Raw genomic sequence first — 19820 nt, forward strand, 5'->3', positions numbered from 1 at the left:
CCCCACCCCACCTTCTCCCCGCTCATGAAGCGCTCCTTCTCCCTGAGGTTCACGTGGTCAATGGAGAGGCCCTGCTCCGCCCGAGACTCAAAGGCCACTGTCCCGTCAGGCCTGGATACCACGCGGCCCTTCCTGCCGGTCATCTGTGCAGGTCAAGGGGACAGGCTGGTAGCCAGCATGGCTGCCCAGAGGGCATCCCCATTTCCCCATGTGCCCCCAGGGCTCCTGGGTGTGGCGGGGCCAGGGCTGCCTACAGGGCAAGCAGCAGAGATACTCAGAGCTCCCAAGTCCCTTACTGTAAACCACTGCTTGGGGCCAACGCAGGATCTCAGGAGGCACCCAACGGGCACCCAGGAAATAGGTGTGAGGGTGGGAGGGGGATGGGCAAGTGCCTGGGTGCCCAGGGCACACAGAATATGTGGGCAAGGTGGGTACGCAGCTGGGCCAGAGGGCGGTGGCTAAGGGAGGAGGACCCACCAGCAAGCCGGCCTCCCCGTTGCTGTGCTGGGCAGGGCTGGGGGCGGCACAGGGGGGCGGCGGGCGCATGTCTGCTGCCCCTTGGCGCTTACCTCAGCCACGCACTCAGGGCCCCCAAGCTGGTCGATGAGCTCATCCAGGGTGTTGACGGGCAGCTCCCGGCCCAGCATCCGGACCTTGGTCAGCAGGTCCTGCTTCAGCCGCTCAACGCGTTCCAGGACGCCGGGGCCGTTGAGGTCCCGCTGCGGGGGACCAAGGGGGCCTGCAGGGCCGGAGGGTCAGGGGAGACTGTCCGGGCCGCCTGCCACAGCCCCACGCGCAGTGGCCCCAAGCCCTGGGCCCTCCAAGACCGGAAGGTCTGGGGGTGCTGGGGCCAGGCACACTCTCCCCCACCCCAGATCACTCTGCGAACAGGCTCTGCCTGGCCGCGCGGCCCCGACCTCCCCTCCCAGCCAGCCCGCCTGCCCCGGCTATAGAGCAGGGAAACGCCGGGCCACGGGCCTCACCACGGTCATCGGTGGGGAGCCCCACGGCATCCACGATGACCACGTCGTCATCCAGGGACTCGGGGGAGGAGTGGAAGTCGCTGTCCAGGCCGGCGTCCGACTCGGTGCTGCTGTCGTCGCTGATGCGGATCACGCCCGCCGCCTCACACATCAGCCTGGCCGCCTTGGCCCCTCGGCCCCGCGGCCGCCCTGCACGGGGGAGCCAGGCGTCACCGCGGCACTGCCCTACTCCTCCGTCCTGTGGCCCCGGCTCGTGGCAACTGCAGAAGCAGGGAGCGGGGCAGTCTGGGGCCAGGTCCGTGTGCCGGGACGTCGTGCCTGGGTTTCGACTGGTCTGGGTGCTGCAGTTGGCAGGGGCGTGGCGTGAGGGAGCACCAACTCGGGTGTGGCTCTGGTGCCCCTGGGAAGGCTGCACATAGAGTCTCACAAGGCCGTCCTGCTGGAAGGGCCAACCCAGGGGCCTGGGGACACTGCCGCCGACCGGGACGCCCTGAAGGCTGGTCCCAGACGTGGGGGCAGCGGCACTGGACCCCTGGGCTCTCGGCCCCTGGCCTGGCTGTGTGACCTGGGGGAGCTGGGCGGGCCCTGTGCCTGGTGGGCCCTGGTGTCTTCTGACCTCCCCGGGTCCCTTCTGTGGGGGAGCCTGGGATGAGGGAAAGGGGTGCCTGGGCCTCTAGGGCTACTCTGGAAGTACAGGGGTCAGGGGTCAGGCCTCCTTAGGGAGGTTCCATGTGGCCCAGCAGGAGCAGCAGAGGGCACAGCTCAGCGGTGACCAGCAAGGATGGGAGGGAGGCCCAGGAGGGCCACAAGCCACAGGCCAGAGGTGGGCAGGCACTCACGCTTCCTCTTACTGCCTGCACCTCTCTCCCGCTTCCTCTTGGTTGAAGGAAAGTGCTTCTGAATTAGTGACAGAAAGACGCCCCTGCAGGTGACAACAGAGTGCCCTCTCACTATCAGGCGGCTCGTGCCGTCTGGCTGGGAGGCCTGCCATAGAGCCGGTCCTGTGCGTGGCTTTGCTCTGGGGAAGAGGATGTCCAACACGGGGGTCCTGAGGGCAGGCCTGAGTCAGGGGTCTCGCTGCAGGCGCTCAGAGGGGGGCGGGAGCTGTGAGGACATGGGGGCAGGGTCCTGACCTGCACAGCGGGAGCGGTTTTGCTGCTATGGACAGGGCATGGGGTGGGGGGGCCGCATGGGGCTCCCGCCACCCCTGGGCCTGTGGATCTGCGGCTCGGGCTGACCACCTCTGCAGGATACAGGTGGGAGAGTGGGGGTGGCTTCCTAGAGAAGGTGCTGGGCCGCATGGCGGGGGTACCCTCGCTTGGGCTGGGGTGCCCTGCCCCCACCCTGGCAAGAGGCCGGGCGCTTTGGGGAGCTAGAAGGCCAGTCCCTAAAGTCCACACAGTCCTTGAGACAGCATGGTAACCACATCGGGGGCAGGTGCCTGGAAGCCTTGCTGTAAGTCCCAGGACCCTGGGCCAGCATCCTTGGAGCCCGGGGGTAACAGGCTCAGTCTTCCTGGCTTTAAGGCTGGACCTGGGCCTTAGGGGTCTGAGGGCGGTTGCTGGCTCTTGGCAGATGTGCACGTCCACCCTCCCCTGGGCAGGGCACCACTCACTCTGCGGCCGAGACGAAGCAATCGAGCTGCCCTTCCTTCTCATCCAGCACCTCCCGGGTGCGCGCCTCGCCTGTGGACTGCAGTCCGATGACCACACACTGTGGGGACTGGGGGTGAGCCGAGGCAGGAAGCCTGGGGCTCCAGAGGGGCCCATGGCGAGGCCCAGGGCCCTGAGTACCGCCCTGGCAGCCAGGAGTCGGCCCACTTCTCCTGGGCCCCCAGTGCAGCCACGGCCACCCGCAACACACCCTGCAGCCAGCAGCACCTCGGGCCTGCCGTAACCGCCGACTCCCCTCTGCCCAGGCCCCCGTCCCATTCCTTCTGGGGATGTGCCAGCCCAGCCACAGGGGCCTGCGCCTGCTGGGGGCTCAGATCCGGCCTCAGCGTGACTGCTCCCACACCCTGTCCTCTGCACCGGCCAGCCACGTGCCCTCGAGCAGTCACAGGATGCAGGGGTCCTGGCGCACCTAGCAGGCCCCGGGCCCCACCGGCCCCACTGGCCCGGCCACCGCCGCCAGCTCACCTTGTCGCGGGCCAGCTCCTCCTGGGCCAGCTCCACCAGCCGGCGCACCTTGGCGGCCACACACAGGTACTTGAAGAAGCGCTGGTGTGCCGACCAGAACTGGCCCCACAGGGCCTTCCGTGACTCCAGGCCGATCCAGTCGGCCGCCTGCCGGAACACGCCCAGGGCCTCGGCCCACTGCAACGACACGACAGGCTGAGCTCGCGGCTGCCTGCGCCCCAGGCCTGCCAGCCCCCACCCTGCTGGGATCTGGGGTTGAGGGGGTCCCAGCCCGTGCCTGGGTCCCGGAAACACTGAAAAAACAGAAGGCGGTGGTGCTGGCAAGGCCGTGGTCCAGAGGGACACCCGCCCGTGGGGGCGGCCTTGTGCCCGCAGGCACCCAACTCTTGATGCTTTAGACCAGGGGCCTCCCCGGAGGAGGTGCTGCCCCACGGATACTGGGCGGTGTCTAGGGACATCTGTGGTTGTCGCGATGGGGGAGTCCCCAGCGTGAGGGGGTGGGGCCGGGGACGCTGCTCGGCCTCATGGTGTGCAGCAGGGCCCCACGTCAGCAGCAATGGGGAGACCCCACCTGGTCTGAGCTAAGGAGACCACCCACTCCATGGGCAGGGCTGGGGCTTGCCTCAAGTGGGTGGGTCTGACAGACAAGAACCGTCCGCACGTGGACAGACAAGCCAAGATGACGAGGGCTGAGCCATGGGGCAGAGATGTGGGCTCCACAAGTGACCCCACGCTCTGGGTCACGCATGGCCTGGGGGCATAATGCTGGTGAGACTGTAAGCGAGGAGGCGGGCCCAGCCCCGTTTCTGTTGTTGCAGAGATGAACTAAAGCCCTGGGCTCCAGCCCGGGACCCCAGCAGCTGGGCCGGCAGCATCCTGCTGCCTTTAACCCGACACGCCCCGCGGCATCCTCAGGACAGGCACTGAAGGTGGCAGGGGCGTAACCGACGGGAAACGCAGTGTGCCCACCGTCAGAGACCCCGGGTCACCCACTCACCAGCAGGGCTGCGTGGTTGTAGATGCACTCGAAGGCAGGGGCCAGCGGAATCTCCTCAATGCGGAAGGTGACGCCAGAGAAGCTGAGCTGGCGTGCGATGTACATGCCGCTGACCTTCATGTCCATGGCCACGATCTCCATGGCGCCCACACCCCTGCAGTGGAGACAAAGCCGTCTGAGCACTGCTGGGGTGCCCCTGAGCAACGGCTTATGGGTGTCAGTGGGCTGACACCCAGAGCTGAGCCCTGGCCAGGTGCAGGGTGAGGGGAGAGCGATGCAAAGGCCCTGAGCTCTCATCTGCCTGGGCCGAGGGGGTGCTGAGCATTTCAGGAAAGCAGGGAGAGGATGGGGTTACCTTTTATGATCCCTGTGGTGCAGGAGGGCGGAGTGGGGAGCAGGGGCACCCCGCACGCCCGCATCACGGGCAGGGGAGGATGCTCACCTCTTCTCGATGGCGTGCAGGAACTCCTCGAAGGTGCGGAAGGGTGTGCCCTCGCCCCAGATGCCCAGGCGGCTCATGTAGATCATGTTCCGGGGCTCGGAGGCACCTGGCGGTTGGGGAATCGCTGTCAGCTCCCCCAACCCAGACATGGAAGCTGCCGGACACAGCCCCAGAAACGGCCTCAGGCAGGTCCCGGGCCTGAGGCTCTCAGGGAAGCCCACACAGCCAGGGTGCCGAGGGGCTAAAGCCGTTTGGCAGAGGCAAGGCCCCGCATCTGGGCCAGGCTGCCAGGTACCCCAGCCCAAGAAGCGGAAGGGGCAAACGGGCAAGGCACTGGTGGTGTGTGGGAGGCCCCACGGCTGTGGTAGGGCAGATGTCGCCGACGGGGCGCATGCGGTCAGGTCAGGCACCCCACGCCCACAGCCCCCAAGGCCCTCACCGGTGGCGCTGGCATACACCACCCTGGCCAGGGGCAGCTTGTTCTGCAGGTCCAGCACGGCCCTGCCCATCTTGGTGGAGCTGGCGTTCTTGGCTTTGTGGCACTCGTCAAACACAATCTGGTGTGGTGGGGTTAAGGACTGTTCTGGAAAGTGGGTCCCCAGCTCGTCCCATGACCCAGGAACCCCCTTCCTGGTGGGGGGAACTTGACGAGGCACCTGGGGTGGGGGTATCTGGCCGCAGAGTATTTGAGGCTACCAGGGCAGGTGGAAACTGCCTCTAGGGCCCCCGCACCTGCTGACGGTACGTGGTGTGCGGCGAGACCCTTCAACACAGTGCTGACACAGACACACACGCCCGTGAGGAGGGAGAGGGGGCCCCCCGGTAAGCAGGGTGGGCTGTGACCGGTCCCCTCAGGGAGCCGGGTGAGGGTCCTGGGCCTCCCCTGTGATACTTCTCACAGGTGTGTTTAAGTCTGGGATGACCCCGTTGTACAAACAATACCGAAGAAATAAACGAGAAGGTGCAGAAAGTTAATATTTTAAGGGGACAAAAGCAACTCAAAGGCAAACATGCTTCTCAGGAAGCTCCTTAAAAATGGAACAGATCGATGCCTACGTGTGCACACAGACTCGCGATGCGTGCACAAAAAAGGCCTGCAGAAACCAGGTCTGGTGCTCGGCGCCCAGTCCCTTGGGATAGGATGCTAATGCTTTTTTTAAAATATGCTGTCATCTGCCTCAGGTTGTGAGGTGCCCCCAGTGACTGTGGGTTTCTCCTCATGGCAAATGGGTGCTGACCTGCACCAAAGCCAGTGGCTGACTGGACAGCGGCCCCGTAAACTCGCCCAGGTGAACTGAAAGCACACGCAGCCCAGGTGCCTCTTACCTGTGACTGAGACCAGAGGCAGGGGACTCCCGGAGAGGGCTGGGCGTGGGCCCTTGTGAGAACAGTTTTGGAGAAGGCAATAAAGGGGAGACGGCACCCTCCAATACAGGGGCTCGGAGCGACCAGAATGCCCCGGAGACAGGGAAGTGGCAGCGTGGATACCCTGGGCAGGACGGGGTGCTGGGGGGACTTGCTAGTCCCACTGGGGTGCCCCAGCACCGACCGGGGAGGCGGCTGTGCGCACCAAGGGCGGGTTCCCATGACGCCTGCAGCCCAGAGCCCTCTAGACGCACCAGAGCAGACACCCCCGAAGCCGGTAACCCCAAAACAGGTGCCAGCTGGCGTGCCAGCCCAGGAAGGCCCCGCCCTTGCTTTAAGTGTGTTAGTGAGCAAGGCCTACTGTGCCTCACCCTTTCCTGGACTTGGCTTCTCTGCAGCTTGGTAGCATCAGAAGACAAAGTTATTTACATTTTCAGAGAGGAGGCAAAGAGAAATTTCTGCGGTCCTGGGGCTTTTTTCCAGGTGCCTCCCTGCCCATACCTTGGCTGCACCAGCAGGTGGGCAGAGAGGATGTGCCGGGCCCCCCAAATGTCCATCAGCCAAGCCCTCCCCGCCCTGGCCATCCCACCCACCCCACCTCGCTCCCCACCGTGTCACGGCCACCCCACCCCAGCCTGTACCAGGACAGCTCCACCAAGGAGGACAGGCAACAGTCGCCACCACTTGCAGCCTCCTGACCCGTCCAACCCCCGCCTGGAGGTCCTTCTCGGCTGCTCCCGCCCCCTGCCCCTCCTCCGCCTCCCCTGCTCAGCCTGCGGCCAGGATACCACGCCATCGAAGGCCTCCCCGCACCACTCCAGGATCTGCCGGATCCGTGTGCGGTGCTGCCCACCTGCCTGGCTCTCCCCGATCAGGGCAGAGTAGGTGGCGAAGAGCACGCCCTCTGAGGTAGTGTTGTCGCCATACTTGATCTGGGGGAGAAGAGGGGCGACGTGGGGGCACAGCCCACGGCCCCGACCCTCCCCCGGGGCGTGCACCCCCACCCACCTTGCTCAGGGCGTGCACGGCGATGCTCTGGGCGTCGATGTCCCGCAGGTCTCGCTCCGCGTCGTACTTGAGGTCGTTGGAGACGCTAAACCTGGAGGCACAGGCGTGGGTGTCGCGGACCCCTCCCCGCCGGCCGTGGGCCACCGGCCTCCCCCTCCTGTGCGGGGCTGGGCGCTCACCACAGGGACTTCTTCCGGCCCCGCAGGTAGTTCTCCAGGATGATGCCCGCCACCGTGCGACCCTTGCCCACGCCTGCGCCGTCGCCGATGAGGAAGCCGGCCCGCTGCCCGCTGGGGAGCAGGACCTCGTGTTGCTGTGGGGCCAGGGGACGCGGTCAGGGCCTGGCGGGTCCCCCACGCTGCGCAGCCCTGGTGGGAGGCGTGGGTTACCTGGCAGGCATAGGTGATGGCCTCCAGCTGCAGGGCCGACAGGGTGTCGCTGTCTGCAGTGGGCAGAGCGAGGCTGTAGGTGATGTCCGGCGGGGGGACGCTGGACAGCGTGCTGGTCTCCACCACGCGGTCTGGGTGCTGCTTGCCGATCTTGGCTGCAAGGGTGTGACCAGGACAGATCAGGGCGTGGCTGGGGGGGGTCTTGGTGGGCTGCAGGCAGGCAGGATGTGCAGGGGGACGCTCCTGGGAGGGTGCGGGGGTCGGGGTGGGGGGTGGGCACCGCCTCAGGCTTCTCGGGAAGGGCGTGTGACTGGACAGCTCCGCTCCTAAAGCGGCGGGGGACGGCTGCATGGGCCGGGGTGCGCCAGCAGGGGCTCCCCTGGGGGGCGGGGCAGCGCTGCACTCACACTTGGACGGCACATAGTCCGCGTAGGTCTCCGCGTGGCCCAGCTCCTCCGCCTCATCCTCCTCCGCCTCGTCCTCCTCCTCGGGCTGACTCTGAGCCTGGTGGCAGCACACCATCAGGGCACAGTCCCACCCGCCCAGCCTGCCCAGCCTCCCCGGGGCAGGAGCCTGGTGCACCTGCCCGCGCAGTGACTCAGAGGAGGGGAGAGTCGCCCCCCGCCCCCTGCCCATGTGGCACCTTCGGGGCCTCGGGTTCCCCGCCTGTAGGCAGGTGCCTGAGTGCGAGTGGCCCTCTCCTTCCCAGGAAGAGCAGGCACCCACTGCTGGGGCAGCACCCGGCTCACCTGGTAGCTGACGAGAAGAGGGGTGCTGGAGAGCGAGGTCACAGGGTCCTCGAGACCTGGAAATGGGCCACTGGGCAGGAACAGCTGGAGGGGTGGGGGCGGGAAGGGTGAACGTGAGCCCACAGGCCAGAGACAGGGAGAGAGTGCCCCCAGGGGCCCTTGCCAGCCGCGGGGCTCTCCCTGCTGCCCTCCCGCCGCCTGCCTGGCTTGTTCTGCTGAACCGTAGCCCCCTGCCCTTCAAGGTCTAGGCCAAGGGCAGGCCTCTGTGGGGACTGCTGGCAGAGACCCACTGTGCGCAGGGCCCCACCCGCCTGAGGTGGGTCGAGAGCCAGCAGGACTGTCCTAGGCTAGGCAGGTGGGGACTGGCGCCCCGCAGACCCAGCCGCCCAACGCTGGGACCTGGACCTGGTGTGGTGGGCACACCTGTCTCCCCCTGACTGGCTTCATTCAGTTCCTGGGGCCCAGTTCAGCCCCCAGGGAGGCGGCTCCTCTGGGGTGAACCCGCCAGAGCTCCGGCTTGTATAGGACTATGTGGGCAGGGACACGGCCCCCCCTGGAGAGGTCGGCCGCCCAGGAGTCTCACCCAGGAGGGCTGAGCTGCGGCAGGCGGAGCTCCAGAGCCTGAGGTCAGGCCAGCACAGGACCTGGTCCTCCCCCTTCCCACCCCAGGGAGTGTCCACACAGCCCGGCTGTGGTGACCACTCTGCCCCCGGGCACACGGTGAGGACAGGGCAGGGTCCCAGCTAGGTCTGCAACTCCAGCACACACTCTTGGAAAAGTAAAGTTTGTGATAGGAACATCCTAAAAGCCACAGGCATGGAAGATGACAGAGAGACCCCTCCCGGACCCTGTCCCCACACGGACTCCCAGACCCCAGGGCCGGCATCCCTCCTGAGCGAGTGCGCCATTCTGGCCTCAGGGCAACAAGAGGCCCCTGGGGACTCGGTCTGTGGAAACAAGACTCTTTTCACGACTTCTGCTGTTTCCAAAGGCTGAGAACATGGCCAAAGGTTTTTAAAAAGAAAATAAAACAGAAAGTGATGTACAGGGAGGTCAGAAACCTATACTCAATTTCCACTCCCTTTTTTCTTCTGAATTAACAAAAACAACCAACCAGCCATGGACCCAGGTTCCTGGAAGGCTGAGTCAGGGTTGCTGGCGGGCAGGTGGGCAGCAGGGTGCGGACTTGGAATCCGGCTGCCCTCTCACTGTCCCACGCGGGCGCCTAGCCCACAGGCCCCCACGAGGAGCGGGGCACTGGTGGCCAGGAGCGCTGGCTAGGCACAGGCAAGGGCGCTGCAGAGCCGAGGCAGCTGGGCGGGCGTGTGCTGCCTGCAGGGCCCCCCGGCTGGCGGACAGAGGGGCCGCTCCCCGGCGCCCTGGGCCCCCAGCCATGTCTCCAACCCTGGCCTTGAGTAGCATTCTGGATCCCAAAGGCTAGGAGCTTCTCTCCCAGCAGAAAGGCCCGGATGGGGTGCCAGGCACTGCCTCCCATGCACAAAGTCCCGCTGCCCAGTCCTAGGAACACGCTCACTTCTGGGCCTGGCACACCTGAGACCCTGCTGACCCGGGATGCCCCAGGCTGGCCTCACCTCAACCCCAGCCCTGCCACCTCCTGCAGGAGGAGCTTCAGGGAACGACCCGCGCCCTCTGCTCTGCAGGAAGCTGGCTGGGAGCTGCCTGCTGCACCGGGATACCCTGAGACCCGACGCCAGCTGTCGGCCTCGTGCCCTGGGCTCCCTCTTGGCGGGCACTCGGCCCTGTGCTGACCCAGGAGCCCCTCAGGCCAGCTCCCCCACAGGGCCTTCACACCTGCTGCTTCCCCCTCCAGCCCTCATCCCTGCCACGCGTCTGTGTCCCAAGCCACGTTTCCCTGGTTCGGGGTCCCCATCTTGGTCTGTGGACATTTGGGGCCGGGTCATTCTCTGGGGGAGACTGTGTCCTAGGCACTGTGGGGCACGAGCAACATCCTGGGCCCCTGCCCCCCTGATGCCAGGGGCTCCCACAAAGGTCTCCAGACATCGCCAGTGTCCCAAGGGCGGGATTGCCAGACGAGAACCAGTACCGGAAGCCCTTACAGCTCCTTCCTTGGTGAAGGCGCCTGCCGAGTACGTGGTGGCCATGGAGCCTCCGGGAGCAGCCGGGGAGGATGGTCAGCACAGGACTTCTCACAAAGGGCCCCCACCCAGCCCCTACACTTCCTGGGCCCCAGAGGAGAGGTGAGAAGCCCAGCCCACGACCTCATCAGCAGCTGGGGTCGGGGCCCAGGGACAGCCGTGGCATGGAGGCCGCGGGGCTTGCTGACCTTGTCGTGGGTGGAGGGACCGGTGCTCACATCCCAGATGGTGGGCACCTGGCTGAGGCTGTCAGCGTGTGGGAAGTCGGGCGTGTCTGCGATGTCCGAGAGGGAGTCCACGGACGAGGAGAAGAGGGAGGCGTTGGACAGGTCGTCGAGGTACGGGGCGTCCTGGAAGGCAGGCTGGGTGAGGGGCAGCGGGCACCCGCCCTGCCCAGACAGGTGCGCACAGTGGGCCCTGGCCATACGAGAGTGACCCACACTCCACGGGGACGGACCCTGACCACACGGCACGGTGAGACACCACACACAGAAGGCCACACAGTGTGACCCCTTTTCTGTGACACGTGCACAGCAGGTGAAGCCATGGACAGAATGTGGGCCCGTGGGTGACGGCTGAGGAGGCGGTGGGGTGACTGCTCATGGGGATAGGCGGCTTCAGGGAAATGGAACGTTATGAAACCGGGTAATGGTGCTGGGTGCAGACGGAGCTCTCTGAGAACACTGACCCACACAAGCTAAGTGCTGAGGCGTGCAGCACGAGAACTGCATACACAGCGCTGCCCTGACAGGACAGGGGCATGGGAAGGCAGACCTCACTCAGGTGACACCATGAGCAGGTGGCAGTCGCCCTGGGCTTTCCCCGGCCCCTCCCCAGTGCAGGGGTCACGACTCAGGGCTCCACGCCTCTGCTGCAGAGGTCACAGCCTGTGAGCATGCGCTCAAAGGAAATCAGTGTCGGCACTGGGTCCCCATGCCGCCTGCCCTCCCCGGCCAAGCACCTGGCATGTGGGGGGCACTTCTGCAGACAGGGACCCTGGGAGCCCCGGAGCTGGGAGGGTGCAGGACCAGATCAGGGGCGTGAAGCAGCCCTAAGCCACCCCACGGGGTGGGGGGGTGGGGCCTGGCATGCCGACGTCTGATCCTGGCACCTTTCAGACCGGTCAGTGGGGGTGTGTCCTAAGCAGGGGGTGCCAGCAGCTTGGCCAAGGCCACGCTGTGAGCCGGGAGAGCTGCCAGGGGACCCAGACGCCGGGTACCTTTTACCCCACTCGCCTGTGCAGGCCTCGAGGGCAGGGCCGGGCAGCTGGTGTGCAGGGATGTATCCTACTGACCAGGGGAAGGGGAGGGGATGGGGCAGGGCTGACAGGGGTGGGGGTCTCGGGACAGGCCCGAGATGCAAGCGCACTGGGGAGGAGGAGACACCTAGGGGGAGCCCACCATGATGCGCCAACTTGGGCCCGAAGGCACAGCAGAGGTGGCTCCTCGGGGTGCTAGGCAGCCTCCCTGTTGGCCCCCCAAGTCACCAAGTCCGTCTCAGAAGCACCCAGGCCTGCTCAAGTCCCCCATGAGGGCCACGTTTCTGGGGCCCCCTTGTCCATCAGGGAGTCAGACCCCTATTACTTGGGGATCCCAAGGCGACACCATGCAGCCTGGAAGTGGGGTGCACGGCCCAAGATAAGGAAGGCTCAGGCAGTCAAACCCCAAGGACGGCAGGGCCCTATGGGAAGGGAGGCCGTCCACCCAGTGGCTTCCCCGGGGACTGCTGGACGCAGGAGCCCCTGGCTGCACAATTGTGGATGGGGTCAGTCCTGGTGCCAGCCGGGGTCAGGGGCCGCACAGGGAAGGCCACTCGGTGGAGTCAGCTGGTGGAGGCTGGGGGCCTTGACTGACGCCTTCCACCCGCCCCAGGGTGCCCCGGCCACCCACATGCAGGGCAGAGGTGGCTGAGGGCACACTGGGCTGCCAGAAGCTCTAGCCACCTGGCCTCTCCCTGCCCCTGCCAGGGTGGCACAGTGGCTGCAGGACCGGCCCAGGCACGGGCAGTGGCCTGGGAAGGCTCATAGAAGCCCGGGGACAGCGGCAGGAGCTCACACTCCTTGGAGCCCTCACATGACAGCCAAGCGACTCAACAGCCCAGAGTGGCCATGGGGGAAACTGAGGTGGCAGGGGGGTGTCCGGCCCTGCTGACGCACCAGGTCCTCCTCTGGACCCTGCTCCGTCCCCAGCAGCTGGGCTCAGGGGGTGCAGACTGAGTGTGGTGGAAGATGCCAGGGAAGGCTGGGCTGCAGAAGCTGGCCGATGGGGCAGAGACCCCTGTGTGCTGGCTGGGGTGGGTGCGGCCACGTGTGCGAAAATCCCTCTGGGACCACATTGGAGTGTGGCCCTCCCAGTGGGCACAGCCCAAACCTGGTCAGTGACAGGAGCTCCCAGGGCCAGCAAGTCGGTGGGGCAGGGGGGACCTGCTGACAAAGGTGGTGCTGGGGTATCCCACACTCTGTGTGGACAGTACGGAGAGCCCTTCCTGAGGGGCAGCGAGGCCAGGGGCTCGGGACCAGCGGCCCGCAGGGAGGTCCCGAGGCGGCAGGCAAGCAGGCCCACCCCCCAGCATGGCCGTGAAAGGAGCCCCAGAAAACCCCAACGGGCCGTCCTGCAGGACCCCCGGCCACCTGGGTCACCCACCCAAGGGACACCGCGGCCGCCCCAAGGGTCCAGAGTGATGTGCAGGCTTCTGTCGGTTAGAGCGCTTCGGTGCTGACGCAGCGACCACTGAGCCTCAGGCATCACAGCCCGGGTATGGGCGTGGACACACGGGGTCTCTGACCTACTCTCCCTGCAGTTCAGTGAGTCAAAAGAAGGTCTAAAATAAAGTTTACCTAAAAGCAGGCCCTCTCTCCCTGCCCGTGGACGCCCCCTGGGCGGCCAGCACTCCGTGGTGAAGGAGCTCAACGTGGATCATCAGGGGTCCCTCCCTCCACGAGGGAAGGGCGGGTAAAGGGGGACAAGCAGAACCCTCCCAGGTGGGTGGGGACCTGATTCCCAGCAGCCACCAGCAGACCCCCACGGTGACCCAAACCCACAGGCGCCCTCCCAGGCCCCCACCCTCTCCTGCTGCTACAGCCCCCGAGTGCAGTGGGTGCCCGCTGGTCAGCCTGGGAGTTCAGGGGACCGGGGTCACCTGCTGTGCTGCCTGCCTCTCAGCCTTTTGGGCACCCTGGACCGAGTGAGATGCTGGCAGGATCTGGCAGAGCTGCCCAAACAGTGCCCCACGGCCTCCCCCAGGACCTGGCTCGGGTGGCACCCCAGACATGCCTGCCACCCCCCAGGGAGCAAGGCCACGCTCCTAACCCGTCTCACAGAGCACCCACCCGGCTCTTACAGCCACTCTGGGGGGCTGTCCCAGTTCACCGGGCCCGCCTGACTCCCCAGGTAGGGGAGACTCCCGGCCGCGGAGCCCCAGCGGCCACAGCAGCAGGCAGTCCAGCCCGCCCACCCACGGCACTTTCGCTTTGAGGGCACACCCCCTGCTGTCCCCGGTGCCCAAGTCCCCCGTCCCTGTGGCGCAGACGGTTCCTGCGGGGCGAGTGGGGGAGGGGATGGGGCCTCCAGGAGCCGGGTTGGCGGCGTCCCCGCAGGTGGCCCGACCCGCCCGCCCGGCCCCGCCCCCCCCCGCCCCCGCCCCGGGCCCCCGAAGAGCCAGCCCGCACGTGGCGGGAGGGTTACCTTGCTGAGGGCTGCCAGTGGCAGCCAGAAGCGCAGCTGGGACATGGCGCTGCCGCCGGGTCCCCTGGAAGGCCGCCGGAGCGGCTCCCTCATGACCACGGGCTGCCGTGCGGACGCGCTCAGCCCCGCTGCATTTGCATGTTGGTTTAGTCACCGCCGGCGCCTACTTCCCCTAAGGCCGGCTGACTTTCAGGAAATGATGCCTGCCTGGTAAGTCAGGGCGATTACTGGCAGAGCGCGGAGAATTACTGGACGGGGCGTAATCTAGCCACACACGGCCATCAGCGCCTGCCCGCCAGGTCGCACCCTGCCACCCTGGCTCCCCGCCCCTGGGTCTGGGAGGCGTGCCAAGGGGCAGGGATCCCGCCAGCCCTCACCTCAGTTTCCCCAGATGGCTGGTGCACTGGGATCTGTTCCATCTGGCCTCCTCGGCAGCTGGGCCTGGCAGGGACCACAGCCCCCCAGGCCACAGGGAGAAGATGGGCTGGCCACCCTGCCATGCCCCCTCCACACCGCCAGGTCCAGCCCGCAGCTCCTTGCTGGCCTCCCAGAGCCTTGCCCGGAACCCTGGGTTCGCAGGAGGGCCTCTGCCATGCTGCGCACCCCGCCCCCGGGGAGGGCTCCCTCTGGGACCCAGGTCTCACCCCGCGCCTGCTGAAGCCTTGCCACAGGGTCTGGCTGTCCATGAAACCCATTCTCTCCCCTCCGAGCCTGCCCCTGCACCCCTCAGCTCAGTGTAGAGGATGGGACGCAGACAGGGGCATGTTGGCACCCTGTCCTATAGGAAATGATTGTTATTTCTTTTTAGAAAACCCACTTTACAAGGCAGTTCTGGGACTGTGGTGCTGTCACTCAGCCATGAGCAGGGGGCTGGCCAGATGAGCTTCCCAACACCTGCTCAGGAGCCTCGGGCAGTGGGCAGGGTGGGGACCCCGGGCCCTGTGCCAGGTCAGAGAGAACAAGAGGTTCCAGGGTCCATCACAGCAGATAGATGTGGGCCCAGCTGTGGATTCAGCCCTGATGCCTGGGCTCTGTCCCCGCCTGGGCTCTGTCCCCGATGCCTGGGCTCTGTCCCCGCCTGGGCTCTGTCCCCACCTGGGCTCTGTCCCCGATGCCTGGGCTCTGTCCCCGCTTGGGCTCTGTCCCGCCTGGGCTCTGTCCCCGCCTGGGCTCTGTCCACGATGCCTAGGCTCTGTCCCCACCTGGGTTCTGTCCCTACCTGGGCTCTGACCCCACCTGGGCTCTGTCCCCGCCTGGGCTCTGTCCCCGCCTGGGTTCTGTCCCCACCTGGGCTCTGTCTCCGATGCCTGGGCTCTGTCCCCGATGCCTGGGCTCTGTCCCGCCTGGGCTCTGTCCCCACCTGGGCTCTGTCCCCACCTGAGCTCTGTCCACGATGCCTAGGCTCTGTCCCCACCTGGGTTCTGTCCCCACCTGGGCTCTGACCCCACCTGGGCTCTGTCCCCGCCAGGGCTCTGTCCCCGATGCCTGGGCTCTGTCCCCTCCTAGGCTCTGTCCCCACCTGGGTTCTGTCCCCACCTGGGCTCTGTCCCCGCCTGGGCTCTGTCCCTGCCTCGGCTCCGGCACTGCACAGCTGGCGGAACCTCTCTGGCCCCCAGGCCGGCTGACCCTCCACCAAGTGGCCTGGCCAGGTGCAGAGGGGCACAGCCCACAGGTTACCAGGAGCCCCCTGGTCTGCTCTGGCACCCCTCCTCGCCTTCCCCTCCTGCCTTGGCCCAACTCCACCCATGCTGAAGGGCTCAGGCACCTCCTGGCCTGGCCCTCATGGCACACCTGTGCCAGAGACGGCCTGCCCATCCCCGGGTTACAGAGGACACTGAAGGTGAGGGTGCTCCTGTTGAGAGTTGGGTCATGTCCTCAAAATGACATGCTCGAGGCCTGACCCCCACACCTGCAAAGCAGACCTCAGCTGGAAACAGTCCCTGCACATGTGATTTGTACAGGTGAGGGCACTCTGGAGGTGGCCCCAGTCCAGCACCTGGTCCTTCCAAGAGGGAGATCAGCACACAGACACACAGAGGAGGCCAAGTGCAGATGGAGGCAGAGAACAGGGTGATGCAGCCACTAGCCTTTGGGCACCTGAGGCCCCAAGAAGCTGGAGAGGCCAGAAGGACCCTTCACTGGAGCCTCCAGACGGGGCACGGCCCTGCCCCACCTGGGTTTTTAACTTCTGGCTCCTGAACCCTGAAGGCGTAACTGCTTTTAAACTACCGGGTTTGTGGTGCACAGCTGGGGCAGCCCCCCAGAAAGTTCTATGGTCGGCCCATCACTGCGGGGCCAGCGGCTCAGCCAGCACGCTGCCCTGGCCACGTTTGGGTACCGCAGTCAGGAGGGGCCTGCTCCTGGGGCTGGACGCGGACCCAGGGCTCTCTGCAGGGTCCTTCTCCAAGGACGTCGGTGGGTCGCCGCTGACTCTCGGCCCCTCCCCGCCCTCTCCCGCCTCCTTCTTCCTGGTTCTCGACGCTCCCACTTCCGTGCAGAGACCCTGTGCAAACAGAGACCCTCTGCAGATGCCCACGCTGCTCCCACTGGGCAGTGGCCCTCGGTGCAGACCACGGAGCGGGGCCGGGGGCCTCCTTGCGGGGACCCCGATGAGCCAGCGGGCTTCCTGGGGAGGAACCCTTCTGCTTGCTCTGTGCCAAGACAGTAACTGCTGGGAACCCGTGGGTGGGGGTGGGCTGAGACCTCCCACCCCGGCTGAAATCCATTCGCAGGCAGGCGATGCCTCCTGCCCCGCATGGCACGGGAGCTGCTAAGAGCTGCAAAGCGCTTTTCTGAGCCACGACTTCATCCTAGCTTCCCAGAAGCCCTAGGCTGGCCAATGGAAAGTGTCCTCACCAGGCGGTGGATGTGAGGGAGGCCTGTGGACAATGTCAGGGTGGCTGCCCACCCCACTGATGGTGAGAGGGGGGCTTGGTGCATGGGAAAGAGGGCCCCCCCGGAGCCTGGCCAAGACACTGGGGTCCAGCTGGCCTCTCGAGGAGGTATCAAGGCAGAACCCTCTCCAGGGGCGGCAAGTCAGGGTGGGAAAAACCCAGGAGAGGGGCTGGAGGGGCAGGGCAGTGAGCGCTGAAGGCACGAGGCTGGGGGGCACCTGGGATGCTGCCAAGTCCCTCACTACCAGCCCTGAGCCAGACACCCCCCGACACCCCATCAGACCCAGCCATGTCTGGAAAACGCATGTCCACACAAAACCTGTACACGCACATCTATACAGCAGCACGATTCACCAAATTCCAGCTGAAGGGTGGGAACACCAACTGTCCAAGGAACTGATGGGAAACATGACGTGGTCCACCCACACGTGGAGCACCGCGAAGCCACGGCAAGGACCAGGGCCCTGGCTCACAGACGACCCTGAACACACGGTGCTCAGTGAGACGCCAGACACGGCGTCACACAGCACGTGACCCCACTTCTGGGACACGTCCACAGCAGGGGAATCCACAACATGGGCCCGTGGGAGCTGGGCACCAGGCAGGGGCTGGGGTGACGGCTCATGGGGATGGGGTTTGCTTTGGGGAGATGGAATGTTCTGGAATTAGAGGTGGTGATTTCCTCAGGCTGGCCAACACAAAGTGTCCTCACAGCACAATGCTGTGAATTTACTAAAAGCTCCGATTGGTATGACATGCAAATTACATCTGTTTAAAAATAAAGAACAAAAGAAACCCCACACTCCACAGGCCCTGAAGCCTGGCACAGCCTAGAGGTCCCTTGAGCTGCGCATACCACCAGCCAGGGATGTGGGGGCCCAGGCAACCTGGGCCATCCCATCCCGAGTGGCTGCATGTGTCCTGAAGGCCGATGCGGGGCGGTGAACAATGGGGCCTGTGGTCCCTTGAGGGCACAAACAGATGACCGGGTCACTGTGGGGAGGGGACGCCAGGGTGACAGGCCTGCCTACGACATGCACCCCGCCCTGAGGGCCTGCACACCCGCCCAGCCTGGCATGTCTCCCGGGACTGGAGGGGAAGGGGCGACCTGACGGTCACCCCAGAGGTTAGATGCATCATCGCTGGGGCTCCCAAGACCGTGGACAGAGGAGGTCACGGGGTCACGCTGGGGGACCCCTGCCAACAACACAGAACGCCATCTGAGCAAGCCCAAGCCGAGGGGCTCCCTGCTGATGCAGGAGTGGCCCCTAAGCCTCGGGGCCCCTGGGCAGTCCACCCTGGCCGGCCGTGCTGCACCAGCTGAGCTCTGCATCGGAGGGTGGGCTGCAGCTGCCTAGGACCCCTGCACGTCAGGAGGCTGGGGGCGTGAGCGAGGGCACGGGGACTCGGCACAGTTCTGGGACTTCCCTGTAAGCCTCAAACACCTTGAAATTAGTTTCATCCCGAGAACCTTCAAATGCACAGAAAAGTGCATCAGAACTTCACTTTCCAGATGACCTCCCAGCACATGTGCCCTCCCATGTGAGGGCCCAGGTCCCCAGGCTTGCGCGGTTCAGTGACCACCAGGACCACCCAGCACGCAGAGCGTCTCAGCGTGGGGACCAGCCTTGACCTCACGCATTCCCAGGAGCAAACACAGGCTGGAGGCCCCACGTCAGAACCCAGACAGACGCGTGACCAACCCACCACCGACAGTCCTGGGCCTGGGTTGGCTCATGCGCAGAATCAGGAGGGACCCAGGACCCCCGGCGTTCGGCGGTTCGGCCCTGGGGACAGGGAAGGAGCAAAGGACCTCACACAGCAACCCACCATCCCATCGGGAGGACTGGCCAAGGGCACCCACGGGCCGGCAAGCCGACAGGTCGGCACACTCCCCGGAGACGGGGAGGACGCGGACGGACCCTAGGGAGCCACTCCACACCCCACAGGGAAGCCGGGGAGAAGCTTCCTCCGCGCAGGCAACAAGAGCCACACGGCTCATCCCCTTTCTCTTTTTGCTCTGGCTGCCAGGACACTCGAGGCTCAAGCTCAGTCACCAGGATGTATGCTGAGGCCTGCGGGTTCGTATTCGCTCCTCGCCCCCAGCCTAGGTCTGGATTTTCCACTCCAGTTCCTTCTGATTCGTGCAACAGTACAGCATGTTTTGAGTGTGCCAGAGCCACACAAGGGCCCTGCAAGGTGTACCAGTTTCCTCTCGATACATAAGAAACTACCGCAAACTTCACGGCTTAGAACAACACACATTTATTCTCCCAGGTTCTGGGGTGTAAGTCCACACGGGCCTCACACTGCTAAATCCCAGTGGGCAGGGCCGGCTCCTCCGGGGGCCCCGGGAGGACCGTGTCCCCCTCTTCCAGCTTCTAGAGGTGCCGCGGCCTTACCTCGGGGCCCCTCCTCCGTCTGCACGGCTGGCAGGGCCGCGCCTTCCCGTCTCTCTGACCCTGACCTCCTGCCCCCATCATAGGGACCCTCGTGAGGACCCTGGGCCCCAGGACCCCAGGGCCACCCCCATCTCAGGGGCCTTGACTGATCCATGTGCGTGGCCCCTCTGCCACGTGAGCGGACATGTCCTCGGGTCCTGGGACCCGGATGGGGATGTCTTTGAGACTATCCCTGGACTGGCCACCATGGAGATGCTATTTAGTCTAAATCAGGAGCAGGCAGTGCCTGTGGTGGGTCCAGTGGGTTGGGACTTGGCCGTGAAGGGCCTCAAATGCCAGCTCAGCCCAGACTCCTTCCTGGCGTAGCCACAGGCCCAGGGGTGATGGGTGATGCAGGAGGCTGGCTGCAGGGCCTTGGGGGCGCTCACCCGAATGGGCGCTGGTCTCCTGCATGTCACGCTTGGCGCCAGGGTTGGATTTCACCTGAAGAGGATTCCATGCTTTGAAAGGAGATGTGAGTCCAAGGTCCACCCAGCAAGGGCGGCTGGAGAGTGGGTGGGCTGCTGCATTCAGCAGGCACTCTGTAAACGTCTGTGGGGTGGATGCGGGCAGCCTCCAACAAGGGCATCACTGGGTAGGGCTTCCCCAGTGCG

General features: G+C 65.6%; 1 protein-coding gene across 8 annotated transcripts in view; it reads right to left on the reverse strand.

Annotated features, from left to right (window-relative positions):
• Nucleotides 1–19820, reverse strand: part of SBNO2 (strawberry notch homolog 2) — a 47545-nt gene that overhangs the window by 4749 nt on the left and 22976 nt on the right. For 5 of the 8 annotated variants that reach the window (XM_057489595.1, XM_057489594.1, XM_057489598.1 and 2 more), the window contains 16 exons: nt 10377–10538; nt 8072–8155; nt 7730–7826; nt 7323–7477; nt 7113–7246; nt 6934–7024; nt 6714–6857; nt 5000–5117; nt 4561–4666; nt 4119–4272; nt 3122–3298; nt 2599–2696; nt 1823–1905; nt 984–1172; nt 570–739; nt 12–143 (listed from right to left, as the gene is read on the reverse strand). In XM_057489595.1, coding sequence (XP_057345578.1) covers nt 12–143; nt 570–739; nt 984–1172; nt 1823–1905; nt 2599–2696; nt 3122–3298; nt 4119–4272; nt 4561–4666; nt 5000–5117; nt 6714–6857; nt 6934–7024; nt 7113–7246; nt 7323–7477; nt 7730–7826; nt 8072–8155; nt 10377–10538 — 2094 coding nt within the window. Of the gene's footprint in view, nt 1–11; nt 144–569; nt 740–983; nt 1173–1822; nt 1906–2598; nt 2697–3121; nt 3299–4118; nt 4273–4560; nt 4667–4999; nt 5118–6713; nt 6858–6933; nt 7025–7112; nt 7247–7322; nt 7478–7729; nt 7827–8071; nt 8156–10376; nt 10539–13871; nt 14306–19820 lie in introns of those variants that run through there. The other 3 variants (XM_057489599.1, XM_057489600.1, XM_057489596.1) reach the window with 3 other exon arrangements.

Source organism: Manis pentadactyla, chromosome 12 (genome assembly GCF_030020395.1).
Source record: "Manis pentadactyla isolate mManPen7 chromosome 12, mManPen7.hap1, whole genome shotgun sequence".
In the NCBI taxonomy this organism is placed as follows: Eukaryota; Metazoa; Chordata; class Mammalia; order Pholidota; family Manidae; genus Manis; species Manis pentadactyla.